At 47.0% G+C, this 15,731-nt stretch overlaps 1 protein-coding gene across 1 annotated transcript in view; it reads right to left on the reverse strand.

The window, feature by feature from the left end:
• Positions 1–15,731, reverse strand: part of Acad10 (acyl-CoA dehydrogenase family member 10) — a 59,587-nt gene that overhangs the window by 37,989 nt on the left and 5,867 nt on the right. The window contains exons 2-8 of the mRNA XM_031391138.1: positions 14,669–14,865; positions 9,936–10,084; positions 8,207–8,401; positions 6,631–6,789; positions 5,425–5,584; positions 4,183–4,324; positions 578–646 (exon numbers count right to left, since the gene is read on the reverse strand). Of these exons, the coding sequence (XP_031246998.1) occupies positions 578–646; positions 4,183–4,324; positions 5,425–5,584; positions 6,631–6,789; positions 8,207–8,401; positions 9,936–10,084; positions 14,669–14,852 (1,058 nt within the window). The 5' untranslated portion in view covers positions 14,853–14,865. The remainder of the gene's footprint in view (positions 1–577; positions 647–4,182; positions 4,325–5,424; positions 5,585–6,630; positions 6,790–8,206; positions 8,402–9,935; positions 10,085–14,668; positions 14,866–15,731) is intronic.

Below are 15,731 nucleotides of genomic sequence, written 5' to 3' on the forward strand. Positions count from 1 at the left end.
GAGAGAGAGAGAGAGAGAGAGAGAGAGAGAGAGAGAGAGAGAGAGAGAGAGTCTCTTTCAGTGCAGTGGTGGAGCACACCTTTAATCCCAGCATTCAGGAGTTCAAAGCCAGCAGTTTGGCCACATAGTGAGTTCCAGGGCAGCCAGGGCTACACAGAGAAACCCTGTCTCAAAAAATCAACAAAAATACCACAGCACTCAGGAGACAGAGACACATGGACCTCTGTGAGTTTGAGCACAGCCTGAATACAGAATGAGTTCCAGGACAACCAGGGCTCTGTTTCACAAAGAAACCTGGTGTGGGTGGTCATCTCTCTATGTAGCCTCCTTCCTCTGCCTCCCAAGTGCTGGGATTACAACAAATGTGCCACATCCAGCTAAGTGGATCTATGTTTGGAATGCTAAGCTATTCTGAGAGTGGACATGCTTTCTGAGTGGCAGGGTCTCAAGGCTTCTGGGGGAGGTAGCTGCAGGTGATTTTCTCATCTCTGTGGAATGGGCTCTTGACTTAGTGAATAAATGCTTTTTTTTTCTCCTGTAGCCTGAGGGCACAATGACAAAATACACAGATCTTTACCTTGAATCTTCACAGAGGTCAAGAACAGTGGGAACAGGAACTCCTGCCTTCCCAAGGGCTTTCATGATCCTGCCAGGACAAATTAAAAACTCATCATTATAGGCTAAATTGATAAGATTTTCTTCGACTTGCTTTTTTTTATTTAAAACATAGTACATTATCGGGGTGGAAAATGGTTCCATTGATAAGGTGTCTGTAACACAGACACAAAGACCTGTGCTTAGATCTCCAGCACCCATGTAAAAAGCTAAGCACAGTAGCGAGGGCCTCTAATGTCAGGGTGAAGACAAGCAGACTGCTGAACTCCCTGACTGGCACAGCTTCAGGCTCAACAAGGTCTTTATGTCAAAACATAAAAGGCGGATAAGCCTCAACATGGCGGGGCTCATGTAACCCCAGCATGAAGGAGGTTGAGGCAGGAGGATCTCTGAGTTCCAGGCCAGACTGGTCTACAGAATGAGTTCCAGGACAGCCAGGACAACATACTGAGACCCTGTCTCAGAAAAATGACAGATGACTCCAGGGGCTTCAATACCTTTTTCTGTCCTTTGGGGGCACTATGTGTGCATCTAGTGCACAGACAGATTTTCAGGCAAAACACTCATACAGTAAAAAAATCATAAAGGTAAAGAGTAGTGGAGGCAGAATGCCTAACTTTGACCTTGGGCCTCCACACACATGCACACATATGCAGGGACACCAAACACACACGTGTATATACCACACACATACATACAAAGTTATAACACATGCGATAAAATTAATAATATGTTGGGGGCTGGAGAGATGGCTCAGTGGTTAAGAACATTGACTGCTCTTCCGGAGGTCCTGAGTTCAATTCCCAGCAACCACATAGTGGCTCACAAACATCTGCAATGGGATCTGGTGTCCTCTTTTGGTATGTCTGAAGAGAGGGATAGTGTACTCATATACATAAAATAAATGAATAAATAAATAAATAAATAAATAAATAAATAAAAATATGAAGTCACTAAAAAAAATCTGTTGAGGGTGGGCTATATCTCAGTGGGAGGAGGTTCACCTAGCATACACAGGCCTGCCTCCGTCCCAGTGTGGTAGACTGACCAAGCCAGCTCAGTCAGCCAACAGTTTCTCCAAGATGGAAGGAAAGGAAAGGAGAGAGGGGGGAAGACTACATCAAGCCCAGGTGTGTGCCTGGGACCCAGCATACAAAGCTGGAAGAAACAGAACAAGAGAGGCCAGGAAATCACACTTCCCCTCGGCCACACATACTGTAGGGCAGTGGAAGGAGGAGAGACTCCATCCAGCCCAGGCTTCTAAGGGCATTACCACTCCTATTTAAGAGATCTGGAGCTAGAATTCTGTTATGTACATTTAAACTGCCTGTCCTGGTGGCACAGCTACCAGGGAATCCCAGCTACCAGGGAACCTGAGGCCAAAAGGTCACTGATTCAGGTCTTTACCTGAGCAAGCTGGAGAGACCATGGCTAAGAGAGTACGTGGTAAGAACATTTACAACTATCTATCTATCTGTCTGTCTATCTATCTATCTACCTACCTATCTATCTATTTAGGTTTTTCTTTTTTTTTTAAGACTTATTTCTATTTATTTTATTTATTTTATGTGTATGAGTACACTGTGGCTGTACAGATGGCCATGAGCCATCATGTGTGTGGCTGCTGTTGATCTTAGGACCTCTGCCAGTCCTACTCGCTCCAGCCCCTCTATTTTGGTTTTTCGAGACAGAGTTTCTCTGTATAGCCCTGGCTGTCCTGGAACTCACTCTGTAGACCAGGCTGGCCTCGAACTCAGAAATCTACCTGCCTCTGCCTCCCAAGTGCTGGGATTAAAGGAATACACCACCACTGCCCAGCCAATGGATTTATTATTGTGGACATGTATGTGCACGGTGTGGAGGTACAAGTGTCATAACACACATGGAGGTCAGATGACAGCTCTGTGGGAACTGGACTCTCTTTTTCCATCTTCCTGGGGATTTCAGGGAGTGAGCTCAGGCCACTAGGCTTATGCAGTAAGTGCTTCACTCACTGAGCCATCCTGCCCCAGAAAAAAACAAAACCCCTCTTTTTTAAAAAGGCTGGAAGTTAGCCCAGTCAGTACCATGGCTTCTGCACAATCCTCAGCAACCCGAGTTCAATTCCCTGCCCCACATAAAAGGCCTAGTACAGTGGTGCATGGTGGTAATCCCAGAGCTGGGAGGTGGAGACAGGTGGATCCCAGGGACTGGCTAGTCAGCCTAGCCTAGAGAGTCAGATCCTAGGGCAGGATCATGTCGAAAATCAAATGGGCATCGAAGACCCATACACAAAGTTGACCTCTAATCTCCACAGGGACACATACAAACACACTTATGCACATGCCACATAAAAATAATCAATTGAAGTTAATTTAAAATAATTTGATGTAGCCGGGCAGTGGTGGCGCACGCCTTTAAACCCAGCCCTTGGGAGGCAGAGGCAGGCAGATTTCTGAGTTTGCGCCCAGCCTGGTCTACAGAGCGAGTTCGGGACAGCCAGGGCTATACAGAGAAACCCTGTGTCAAAAAAACAAAAAAAAATAAAATAAAAAAAATTTTTTTTTTTTGATGTAAAAAGAGTGAGAGTGATTTCCAGTCCCACTGCTGAGGCTCAGGCGAGAGAATTAGGAGTTCACGGTCATCCTTGGGCATGTTTGAGGCCAGCACAGCCTACATGAGACTGTCTCAAAGGGGGGCAGGCAGGGGGAGAAAGAAAAACCTGGGTACCTGGGAGGCTGAGGCAGGAGGATCATTTTTTGAGTCTAGGAATTAGAGAGCAGCCTCAGAAATACAGTGAGACATCCTTATCAAAAACTAGAACAAAAGTAGGTAACAAGTTCTCATCTGATGGAGACAGACAGTTACAGTCTTAAAAGCTTCAGGGCAGCTGGCACAGTGGTCCATGCCTTTAGTCCTGGCACTTAGAGGCAAGGCAGGTAAATCTCTATGAGTCTATTCAAGGGCTGTCTGGTCTATACAGCCAGTCAGTCAGGGCTGGCCATGTCTGAGAGAGGCTGAAGAGATGGCTCAGTAGTTAAGAGCTCTGGTTGCTTTTGCAGAGCCCCTGAAGTTAGTTCCCAGCACCCACCTGGTGGCTCACAATTATCCGAAACTCCAGTTCCAGGGGAGCCAACATCTTCTAATTTCCTCAGACATGTGATAAATGCATACACATACATGCAGGCAAAACATTAATACACATAAAATATAAAGGGTGTGTACTGCTCCCAACACCCACATGACAGATCACAACAGCCTGTGACTCCAGACCAAGGAGACCATCACAACAGCCTGTGACTCCAGACCAAGGAGACCATCACAACAGCCTGTGACTCCAGACCAAGGAGACCAAACACTCTCTTTTGCCTTCCATGGTCATCCACACTCATGTGCATATGTGCACGCACATGCACATACACACACTCACAGACATATGCACACATATAATTAAATATAAAATCTTACTTTTTAAAGAAGGGACGGACAGAGGGCAGTCCCACAGAAGCTGACTTCACAGTTTAGTATGGAGCTTGTGTGCTAGAGACACCAGTTAGACAACCAATCTCTGGCCCCCCAGAAACTTACCTGAACTCCCTTTCTATGGCATGGGCAGAGGGAAGGAGGGTCCCCGGGGGTTTCTTCCTCAGAACCAGCTGACGGTCAGCCAGCCTGATATAGTATGTTGGGTTTGACTGTCCGTGATCAAACTGAAGGAGCTCCATGGGGCCTGTAAGTTTGACAGGACAGAGCACTCAAAAGGGAGCCAGTTCCTCTGTGATCTGGACACGTGGGTAGCCCTTCTTCCCAGAGAGGTGTGCCTCTGGCATGTGTGATGCCCTCCTGAAAGATCCTGAGCAGGAAACACTGCCCTCCTCGGGTACAACTGGGTCCTGGCATATACACTCAGACTCACACGTGGCTACAGCTTCAAAGGGCACTTTCTGAACACAGTGGTCACCCCCTCTCTGCTTGGGTGTGCACAGCCTTGCCACCCCTGAGAACACACGCTCATGGGTTCTGTTTATTAGTCCTAACACTCATGGCAGCACATCTGGCCCCATGGAATGTCCTAAGCCTGAGATCAAAATGTGCCCATGTCTGTCCTTACCCATGTTCCACCAAACCATACCCGACCCTGGCATGAGAGCCGACAGGAGGCTCCTGGGAGAAGCAGGCCTCATGAACCCTCAGTTAACATGGCAGGAGAGCTGGTCATGGGCTAGCCTGGTTGAGAGGGACCTTCAGCTCTGCGGGTGTGCTGCCAAGTAACCTATGGCTAGGAAACACTACACTGTGGAACTATGAATGAGAGTCTTCTAGAGGACCAAGTAGAGGGAGGGGACTGTCACCAGGAAAGATTCCAGAAGCTCCAAGATGCCTGGTTCATAGGGAAAGAGTGCAGAGAACAAGAGGGTCTTGGAAGAGGAGTCCCCTTGCCACTTTTAAAATCATGCAGCACTTTCTTTTTCTGGTGCTGGGAATAGAAGAACCAGGGCTTCACCCATGTTAGGCAAGTGTTATATACTGAGCTGGATTCCCAGGCTCTAAAGTCATGGAACATATAGTCACTGTCTCAAAACAGACAATTGTCTCCAAAAGTCAGAATCACTCGCTGTACACGCTGTCTCTCCAAGATCCCTCCTCCTCAGTGGCTATTCTCGGGCAAAGGCTGCACCCCAGAACTCTAGGGTGGAGCACTGGGGTGAAGGGAGACTGTGCTCTTACGGATCTGTAATAGCATCGGCATATTACATCAGGGTTGGGAATGGGCAAGCACACTGCAGTCCTCACTGCAGAGGAAGTTCTATAGACGGGAATCTTCCCTACCGATGTAGTGGGTGCCCAGCAAGCCCTTCAGGTACTTCTCTAAGGCATCTTGCGGGATCTCCATGGTCTTCCTCACAGGACGAGTGCTGGGAGCGCCCACATGCAGTGGGAAACCCAGCAGAGCCTCCAGTTCCTTCACTGCTGTCTCAGGACTCTCAACCTGGTTTCAGAAGAAAGAAATCCCAACTCATGCCCATCGGCCTGGACCTCACCCCGCCTGTGTCCGTGAGGGTCACCCCTGAGCCCAGTGGTTCTCAACTCTCTCATGCTGCGACTCTTTACCGCCGTTCCTCATGTTACGATGATCCCCAACCGTATTTGTTTTACTTCAGAGCTGTAGTTTTGCTACTGTTATGAACATAATACAAAATATCTGATATGCAGGGTGTCTGCTACACCTTCCAGAGGGTTGAGAGGGAGACCAGCCCAGAAGCCCAAGGTCAGTTCTCAGATCATGGCCACTGAAGGTACCCTCAGCTGCCCTTAGCGCAGAGGAAGCTCTTCCTCTTCCAACTAATCCTGAGCCTTGCCTCCACAGAAGAGTACCACAGACAGGTTGTCACGGGGTCAGGATGGGACACACTCTACAGTCTGGGAAGACACAGATGAACGATGAAGAGTTCAAGGCCAGCCTGGGATACATAGAGTCTCTATCTATAACAAATGAACAAACAAAAAAAGCCCATGCCATATTTTACACAGAGCAGAATGTTGACCTGGCTTTGGCTGTGTGGCATGTGAGTTTATAACCCCGCCTTGGGACCCTCCCATTTCCTGTAGCTACCTTGCTTCCCTGCCAGGGCCTGTGGCTCCTAGCCCCTTCATCTAGAAAAGGATTGTTCAGACTGTCTGTGACAGTCAAAGCCTACTTACTTTCCCCACCCTGCCTCCTTCCAACATTGTTACAGATTTCTTCCCCCACCCCACCCCGCTGCCCTTAGACAGGGTTTCTCTGTGTAGCCCTGGCTATCCTGGAACTCACTCTGTAGACCAGGCTGGCCTCGAACTCAGAAATCCGCCTGCCTCTGCCTCCTAAGTGCTGGGATTAAAGGCGTGTGCCACCACCGCCTGGCTACAGATTTCATAGTCAGAAGCAGAGGGACTACTCCCAGAGAGTTACCAAGGCGTTACAGACACAAACAAGAAACTATAATGTGGACATACTTGTATTAACTACGAGGTGGTTCAGGAGACAGTCAGGGTTACCTTAATGGTGTGAATGCCCAGGCCGGCAGCCACTTTTAGATTTGGTCCCAGATCATCAAGAAAAATGGCCTCTGAGGGCTGCAGGCTGAGCCGCTGCAGGCACAGCTGGAATATCCTGGGATCTGGCTTACAGATGCCTTCCAGGCAGGACTCGACCACCTGGGGAGAGAGGAAGGCTCTATGGAAGCAGCTCCCACAAGCACACTGGCACAGGTTTGAAAGAAGGAAGATGGTGTGGGGTTATTTCCTATAACAGGAAGCATTCTGTAAAATGATGTTGCCTTCTTAAGATGAAGGATTAGAAAATTTCAGGATACAACCTAGGGGCCCCCTAGTGTCAACTCCAAGGAAAGAAGCCGGAGTCCTCACATATGCCCATCATGCTGTGGGAATGATGGGTAGGACTCAAGTAGTCAGGCTCTATGGCAAGCATCTTCACCCAGGGAGCCATCTCACAAAGCAGTGAGGTATTATGGGATGTCACTGATCTGGAATTAGCCTCAGACAAACAGTGGAGAATCAGAATCCACACGAGATGTGGGAGTGTAGCTAAGGGTTTGAGTGTACAGCATGAAGGAGTGTCCACCTCATCAATACTTGGCCATAGGCGCAATTATGGTTTTTAAAAAAGATTTATTTATATATTTATGTATAGTTTATGTATATGAGTGCTCTCATTTTTAGAATTATTTATTATTTATTTTATGTAATGAGTACACTGTAGCTGTCTTCAGACACACCAGAAAAGGACATCGGATCCCATTAGAGTTGGTTGTGCGCCACCATGTGGTTGCTGGGAATTAAACTCAGGACCACTGGAAGAGCAGTCAGTGCTCTTAACCACTGAGCCATTTCTCCAGCCCAAGTGCTCTGTCTTAATGCACACCAGAATAGAGAGAGAATCAGATCCCATTACAGACGGTTGTGACCCACCATGTATGTGGTTGTATGGAATTAAACTCAGGACCTCTGGAAGAACAGCTAATCTTTTAACCTCTGGGCCATCTCTCCAGCCCTGAGCTCAATTATGTTTTAAGGACCCATTTTGGTAGTGCATGCCTTTAGTCCCACCATTTGGGAGGCAAAAGCAAGCAGACCTTTGTGAGTTCTAGGCCAGCCTGGTCTTTGTAGCAAGTTTCAGGTTGCCAGGGCTCTATATTAAAAAACAAACAAACAAACAAAATAAAAAAAATTAAAATAAAGTCAGGCCTTTAATTCCAGCATAGGAAAGACAGAGGCAGGTAGATCTCTGAAAGTTCAAGGTCAACCTGGTCTATAGAGTAAGTTCCAGGACAGTCAAGGGCTCTACAGAGAAACACTGACTTGAAAATAAATAGATAGATAGATAGATAGATAGATAGATAGATAGATAGATAGATAGGGATAGATACATAGACAAACAGACAGATAATAAAAAGACTAAAAATAAAAGACAATTTTCAATTTATTATAACCAAACCTGCTTCTGACAGATATGTGAGTAAAAACCCACTTCCTGGACCTGGAGACTGCTTAGCAGGCAGCATTTAAAGCTGAACTCAGAGCATCTCCAGCACATCCATCACCTTATACTTACCACATCAAACTGTTTCTGGTCCAGGGGCAAAAAGCTTTTCCCATTGGAAAGACAAAAGTTATTGGTCAGGACTGCAGTCTGGAGGCCCGCTGCTCTGATCTGAGAGATGGCCTGTGTCATCACCGGGAACTGCTTTGCCATTTGCTCACTGGTCAGCAGAGAGAAAAAGGAGCTCACGGGCACAGGAGTCTTTGCCTAGGAACAGGAGAGGAGACGGGAGAATTAGTGTGGTCCCTCATGGCCCACAGGCAAAATCCATTTCTAGCATCCTACTGCCTACTGATGCAAACACCCAGCAAGGGCCAGATGCCCACTACTTTAGAGTCCACACTAGTATTTTGAGAGGAGTTTTCAGTATACTGAGCAGATAAGCCTCCAATTTCTGGGGACAAGTGATCCTCTTGCCATCCATAGTAACCAGGATGACAGTAACAGGATAAACACCACCTTTCCTGGGTATAAAAATCTCATTTAGGAGCTGGGCTTTAATTCCAACCCTGGGAAGTAAAGAGGAAGATCTGAGCTTTGAAGTTAGCCAGCCAGGGCACCAGAGAGACCCCTTCCCAAACTCTGCTTCAAAAATGAAAAAAAAAAAAAAAAAAGAAAAAAAAATCCTGCCAGGCAGTGGTGGCGCACGCCTTTAATCCCAGCACTTGGGAGGCTGAGGCAGGTGGATTTCTGAGTTCAATGCCAGCCTGGTCTATAGAGTGAGTTCCAGGACAGCCAAGGCTACACAGAGAAACCCTATCTCGAAAAACAAAACAAAACAAAAATTACTTTTTTTATGCAGGGAGGTGGTGATGCACGCCTTTAATCCCAACATTCTTGAGGCAGAGTCAGGTAGATTTCTGTGAGTTTGGGCCAGCCTGTTCTACAGAGTGAGTTTTAGGACAGCCAGGGCTATACAGAGAAACCTTGTTTTTAAAATAAATAAATAAATAAGTGAATAAATAAATTTTACTTAAGTGTGGGTGTGCCAGTGACATCTTACACTTGTGAAGGTCAAAGGACAACTTTCAAGAGTCAGGCCCTCGCTCCATCGTTTAGATTCTGAAAAGTGAACTTTTAGCAAGCACCGTAGTTGCCTGAGCCATCTTGCTAGCCCCACTGCAGAAATTTTAAGCATATTAATTCAGCAGCATAAAAGATACTTTCTCCAGTGTCCCCTACCATACTGTCCTTCCATGGAAGTTATTACTGTGCTTAAATTGTATTTTAGTGTATTTTAGAGCTTTGAAGGTTACAGACGTTATGGTACACACAAAGCTTAAATAGTGCACAATGCAGAGAAAATGGTCACTGTTTATTGATTTAATAAGCTTTGGCTCAAAACCATTAGGCTGATGGCTCATGTTTCAGTGTCTGCTGTAGCTTACAGTAAAGAGCAGAGTTATTTATTCATACACGAGCTCAATGCTGAATGCCTAGGCATGGAAGGAAGATCTTAAAAACAAAGACAGGCTATTAGGTTTTCATTTTAGTTCATTTAAATCAATGTTATGGCTGAATGAGAACATACTTGAGGCCAAGAGAAACTGTAAGAGCTGGACATGGAGGCTCATAGCTGAAACCCAAGCATCTGAGGCAGATGCAGGAGGATCAGCAGCTCAAGGTCATCTTGGGCTACAGGGGGAGCTCAAGGCTGCTGTGGGTTTCATACCTATCTCAACACCCCACCCCTGAGCAAAGAGAAAAGGAAGAAATGAGGAAAGAAACGCTTGTCACTCACAATTTCAGAGCACAGTCTCCCGAATTCTTCCAAGAAGTGCTCGGTCGTCATCTCTCCTTTCATAAATCTCATCCAGGGCCCACTGTCACCACCTCTGATAAAAGCCTTCACTATAGTTCCAGAAGGGACATGATTCTGCACCTCCCATCCTGTAGGACACAACACATGCAGGATAAGGAAAAACACCACCACATGGCTGGGGTTTACGGAGCTTGGCAGTGACAGCCCCAGGTCCTGAAGCAGCTGTGTGCGCTCCTGGGAAGTCTGCATTCTCACTCTGAAGAAAGACAAACACTGCCAGGGAGCAGGGCTACTGAGGGTCCAGTCTCACCCCCTCTTGAACTGCCTGACAGAGGTCAGAAGAGGGCATCAGCTCCCCTGAAGCTGGAATCACAGGTTGTTGTGAGCCACGGGGCAGGGAACCAAACTCAGGTCCTCTGAGGAGCAGTAGGCGAGCTAAACCATCAGCCATCTCTCCGGCCCAGAGCTTCTGTTTTGAAGCACTTTTTCTGAGAAGCAGTCAAGTTCTTCAAACGACCACCATCAAGGGCCTTAAAAGCAAGGCTTCCTTAGCCCCCAAGCGCTCTGAAGGGCACAGCCTTTCTGCTCATCCCAGAGCTGGCAAGCACGGAAAGAAACTGGCACCCTTATGTACTGTTTTTGGATGCAAACAAGGGCAGCCTCTGTGGAAAGCAATTTGGCAGTTTCTATCAAAAGTCTTAAAGGTATGTTTGATGCTATAATTTCACTTCCAGGAATTTCTATCAGATATATTTACAAAGGAAGTGAAGGTTATGGACAAGGCTGCGTGTGTGGAACTAACTGCTTGTATAGAAAAGATTTTGAAAGGTAAATCTGTATACACAGAGGACTTGTTAGGTCAGTTATGATTATGGCTCCGGGGCCCCATCAGTCTCTCTGGGTTCTTGGCTTTTGTTTCCTCAGCACTGGGATTGACCACAGGGCAAGCACCCTACCAGAAGCACACCCTACCCTCCAACCTGCTAAGTCTTACTGTAGAACGCAGACACACCTACATTCTCCCAACAATGACAAAGGTGACTAGCTCAGAAACCTATTTGCAGCAGAGATGGCACAGCTCATAAAACTGACATGGTCCTCAGAGGAAAAGCGTGCTAACCCTTAGAGGAAACCTATGCCTACTGACATGACAGTGTAGGGAAGGATGGGGGTAGGGGTGGGGCGGTGGAGTGGCAGAGGGGAGAGCTCCAGTAGAACATGTGCTTAGCATACACCAGGCCTGCCTAGACCCTAGCACCATGAAAAAGAAAGGTTGCCAGAATCATCTACCAGGTAAGACAAAAAAAGACAGAGAGCAGTCTGGAAAAGATGTCCACACACTCACACACACATGCTCAAGTGGAGCATGTGTACACACATGCAAAGGCAGGATGACAACATCTGTTGTCATCCCTAGGAATACCATTCATCCCCTTTAGGACAGGTGACCTCAATAATTGGAGCTCACTCATCTATCTAACTGGCTGGTCATCCAGCCCCAGGAATCCTTGGGCCTCCACCTAACAAGTGTTGGGCTTACAAGCACAGGCCACCATGTTCAGCCTTTTTACATGGATCCTGGGACACAACACAGCTCCTTATGCTTCTGAGACCAGCACTGCCCCTACTGAGCCCTCTCCCCAGCCCTGCATCCATTGCCTTTGGCCCTGAGTAATCCATACATGAGGTTGGCACACCTGGGCCTGTAACCCAGGCTCACCTGGAGCACACAACGTAGCCCAGGCTGCTTTCGAACTCTGAGTGATCCTCCTGCCTCAGATTCCCATGTACTAGAATTACAGATTCGAACCACCCCATCTGTCTAGAAAAGAATTGCTCAACTAAGACTCAAAAGTCTAAAATTATAAAAAAAAGAAAGAAGCAGATGGCCCTAATGGTACTTTAAAATTGCAAATTTTGATATGGATCCTTTCTTAAAAGAAAAGAAAAAGAACCATCAAAAATATTATAAATAAAATCAAAGGGTGGGGGCTGGAGAGCTGGCTTGGCAGTTAGGAGTGTTTACTGATCTTGAATGGACCCAACTTCAGCTTCCGCAGGCAACCTGCACACCAGAAACTCAGGCAGGTGCACAAAAATGCACATAAATCAAAATAATGAATAAATCTGCAAAACCAGTATAACTTCCAAAAGGCTCTGACTGTAAGCCAGCAAGAGATGTGAGGGACTCACAGAAAAACATCTAAGTGACCTACACTCATAGAGAAATAGGCAACCAGAGAGCATGAAACATGAGAACTAGGTAGTGCAGGGTACAGTGGCACACACAGGTCACTTAGCAGTACCAGGTGGACTGTACCCTGAGCCACAGCCTTACTGGGACTTGTTTCTTTTTCACTTGGCTTACATGAGTTAGTTAATGTCTAAGGCTTAGAAATGATAAACTAGGAGCCGGGCGGTGGTGGTACACGCCTTTAATCTCAGCACTTGGGAGGCAGAGGTAGGCGGATTTCTGAATTTGAGGCCAGCCTGGTCTACAGAGTGAGTTCCAGGACAGCCAGGGCTATACAGAGAAATCCTAACCAAAAAAAAGAAAAAGAAAAAGAAATGATAAACTAGGGACTTGTGTTGGGTTAGTGGTTTTGTTTTGTGTCAATTTGACACAAGCTAGGGTCATCTGGGAAGGGAGAACCTCACTTGAGAAAATCCCTCTGTCAGACTGTTCTGTACGCAAGACTGTGGGGCATTTGTCAACTAGAGATCGGTGGGGAGGGTCTGGTCTATGTGAGTGATGTCAGTTGTGGCTGATGGTTCTGGGCTCTATAAGAAAGCAGGGTGGGGGGCTGGTAAGATGGCTCAGTGGGTAAGAGCAACCGGCAGCTCTTCCAAAGGTCTTGAGTTCAAATCCCAGCAACCACATGGTAGCTCACAAACACCCGTAATGAGATCTCACACCCTCTTCTGGTGCATCTGAAGACACCTACAGTGTACTTATTTATAATAATAAATAAATCTTTGGGACGGAGGAAGCCAGGCCAACTGGGGCAAGCAAAGGTCCTAAAAGTCAATTCCCAACAACCAGATGAAGGCTCACAACTATCTGTACAGCTACAGTGTACATACATAAAATAAAATAAATAAGTCTTTAAAAAAAAAAAGAAAGAAAGCAGGGTGGGCAAGCCACGGGGAGGGAACAAGCCAACAAGCAACAGTCCTCCATGGCCTCTGCTTCTGTTCCTGCCCCCAGGTTCCTGCCTTGAATTCCTTCCCTGAGTTCCCTCCATGATAGGCTCTGGCTAGAGTGTGGAACTCAAATAAAGACAACTCTTTCCTCCCAAAAGCCCTTGCTCATGGAGTTTATCATGGCAACGGGAAGGCAACGGGAAGGGTCGAGGACAGGACCACAACAAAAAACCTTTGTTCCTTCACTCAAACTGGGAGGACCTTTGGCTCCTCCCAGTCTCGCCCTTCTTCCCCACAGTCTTCTTTCAGTGCTGAGAATAGACCCAGGGCCTTGTGGGTAGTAGGCAAGCCCTCTACCAATGACTTACATCCTAGCCCAAGTATTGTACTCCCAGAGCCTACTCAGCCAGCCTGTGCCAAAGCTAGCCACTGTCACTTTTTATATGGCCTGTGAGTCAGAATGGCTTTACATTCTGAAGAAGTTGAAAACTAACTCAACACAACCATATCTTGTGACACATGAAAATCCTATTGGTGCCTGGGAAACTGCACACCATGCCTTTATTTACAGCATCCATGGCTGCTCTGACTCTGAATGGGCAGCATTCAGGTGCTTTCAGCAGAGACTGTATGGCCCTCAGTGCCTAAGGTCCTTACCCTTTGCCTCTTCCTCGGAAATGCTAGCCCATCCTTGACTTAAGCTATGAGTTCACAATGAAGTCATATCACGTATGACAAAAACTCCAGGAGGAACACCGCTTGAGACTGGATGTGGGAAGTGCTAGGGCATGCTGGGACAGCTTCAGGTTTGTAGCTTCCATGGTTGAGGACTTCATTTCTGTAGTTTTTCTCTGGGTATTACTTGTTAGTCATTTTTAAAGGTTAAAAGGTTTACTCGGAATCAGTTTTAGAGGCTAAAGTTCACTGGCATGGCAGAATATAACTGCTCACACCCTGACACCAAGGTGGAAGGCAAAGTCCCTGGTGTAACTAGACAACATTACATCTAGCTCAGGCTATCCTTGAACTTGGTGTTTAGCTGAGGATGACCCTGAATACCTGATCCTCCTGCTTCAACCACCACATGCCATGCCTGGATTATGAGATGCTAGGGACTGAACCCAGGGCTTCGTGCATGCAACTAATTGATCTACCCTATTTTGTTTGTTTGTTTGTTTGTTTCTTTTTTTTCTTTTTTCTTTTTGGTTTTCTGTGTAGCCCTGGCTGTCCTGGAACTCACTCTGTAGACCAGGCTGGCCTCAAACTCAGAAATCCACCTGCCTCTGCCTCCCAAGTGCAGGGATTAAAGGCATGCGCCACCACTGCCCAGCGATCTACTCTATTTTCTACAGGTCATTTCCTTTAACTGTCCCTCAAATCTCCAGGAAGGAGGGTCCATTATTAGCCCTAATTTACTGACAAGCAACCTTGACTCAGACCAGCTGAATAATTTGCTTCAAACACTGCTTCTAAGTGGGGCTTAGAATTTGACCCTAGGTAGGGCCTATCTGTGTCTATTTTCCCACTCTCACTCAGCCCCTAGAAGGTAAAAAGAATAAGGAGCTCACCTGCAGCCACTGTCCCTGGAGAAGGCACAAGAACTCCGCCCATATCGAAAATGACTGCTCTGTAGTTCTGGCCTCCAGAATGTGTCCAGCGGACTCCCTGATGCCTGCCCAGGGGACGTTTCAGGGCAGTGGTTCTCCATGTCCAGTGGAGAGAGGAAGACTGGAAAAGCCTCCTTAGGCACATGGTGAGACAGAGGCTGTGTGGGAAGAAGGTTCAGGGCAGCTTGAGCCACAGCTTCCATCCAGGGTTAGGGTTAAGTTAGGGTTAGGGTATCCTGAGCTTGGTGCCACCCACAGCTCCACTCAAGCCTACCCACAGCTGGCTTCAATGACTGCTCACCAAGGGACCTTCACCCCTCAACTGCTATAACCACAAGAAAGGGGCTTTGAACTCTGACTTTCCTCAGTCCTAGCTCAGCTGCCTCTGCTTCCTCCTGAGAACCCCAATCTCCAGCCTTCTTCTCTCACTGCAGATGTCTCTTCAGAGACCCAGAGGGTTCCCTGCGCTTTCCACCTATCTCCCTCATCAGCTGAGGAATCCTTCAAAGCCCCAGCTGTGACCACATCTTAACCCCATTTTATTTTAATGGGTAGGTTGTTTTTGTTTTGTTTTGTTTTTGACACAGGGTTTATCCATGTAATCTTGGCTGTCCTGGAACTCCCTCTGTAGACCAGGCTGGCCTTGAACTCAGAGATCAGCCTGCCTCTGAATCCGGAGTGCTAGGATTAAAGTCCTGCACCACCAGCCTGCCTTAATCCCATTTAAAACCTTCATTGGAAACAGTGTGTGGTAGTCCAACTACAGGAGCTTCTAAGGCAGGCTTGCTAAGGTCCAGGATAGCCTGGGCAACATAAAGAATCTGTGTGTTAGTAACCTTTTACATTTCTGTGACCCACTCCCTGACAGCAGCATAAGGGAAGGATTTGTTCCAGGGTGCAGTTACAGAGAGCTCAATTCATGGCTGTGCACGCAGCTCCATGCACTTGGCCAGAGCATCATGACAGAAAAGAGATTTGTACTTCATGGCCAAGCAGGAAGCAGAGAGAAAGAACATAGGAAATG

This window comes from Mastomys coucha, unplaced genomic scaffold, assembly GCF_008632895.1.
Source record: "Mastomys coucha isolate ucsf_1 unplaced genomic scaffold, UCSF_Mcou_1 pScaffold22, whole genome shotgun sequence".
Classification (NCBI taxonomy): Eukaryota; Metazoa; Chordata; class Mammalia; order Rodentia; family Muridae; genus Mastomys; species Mastomys coucha.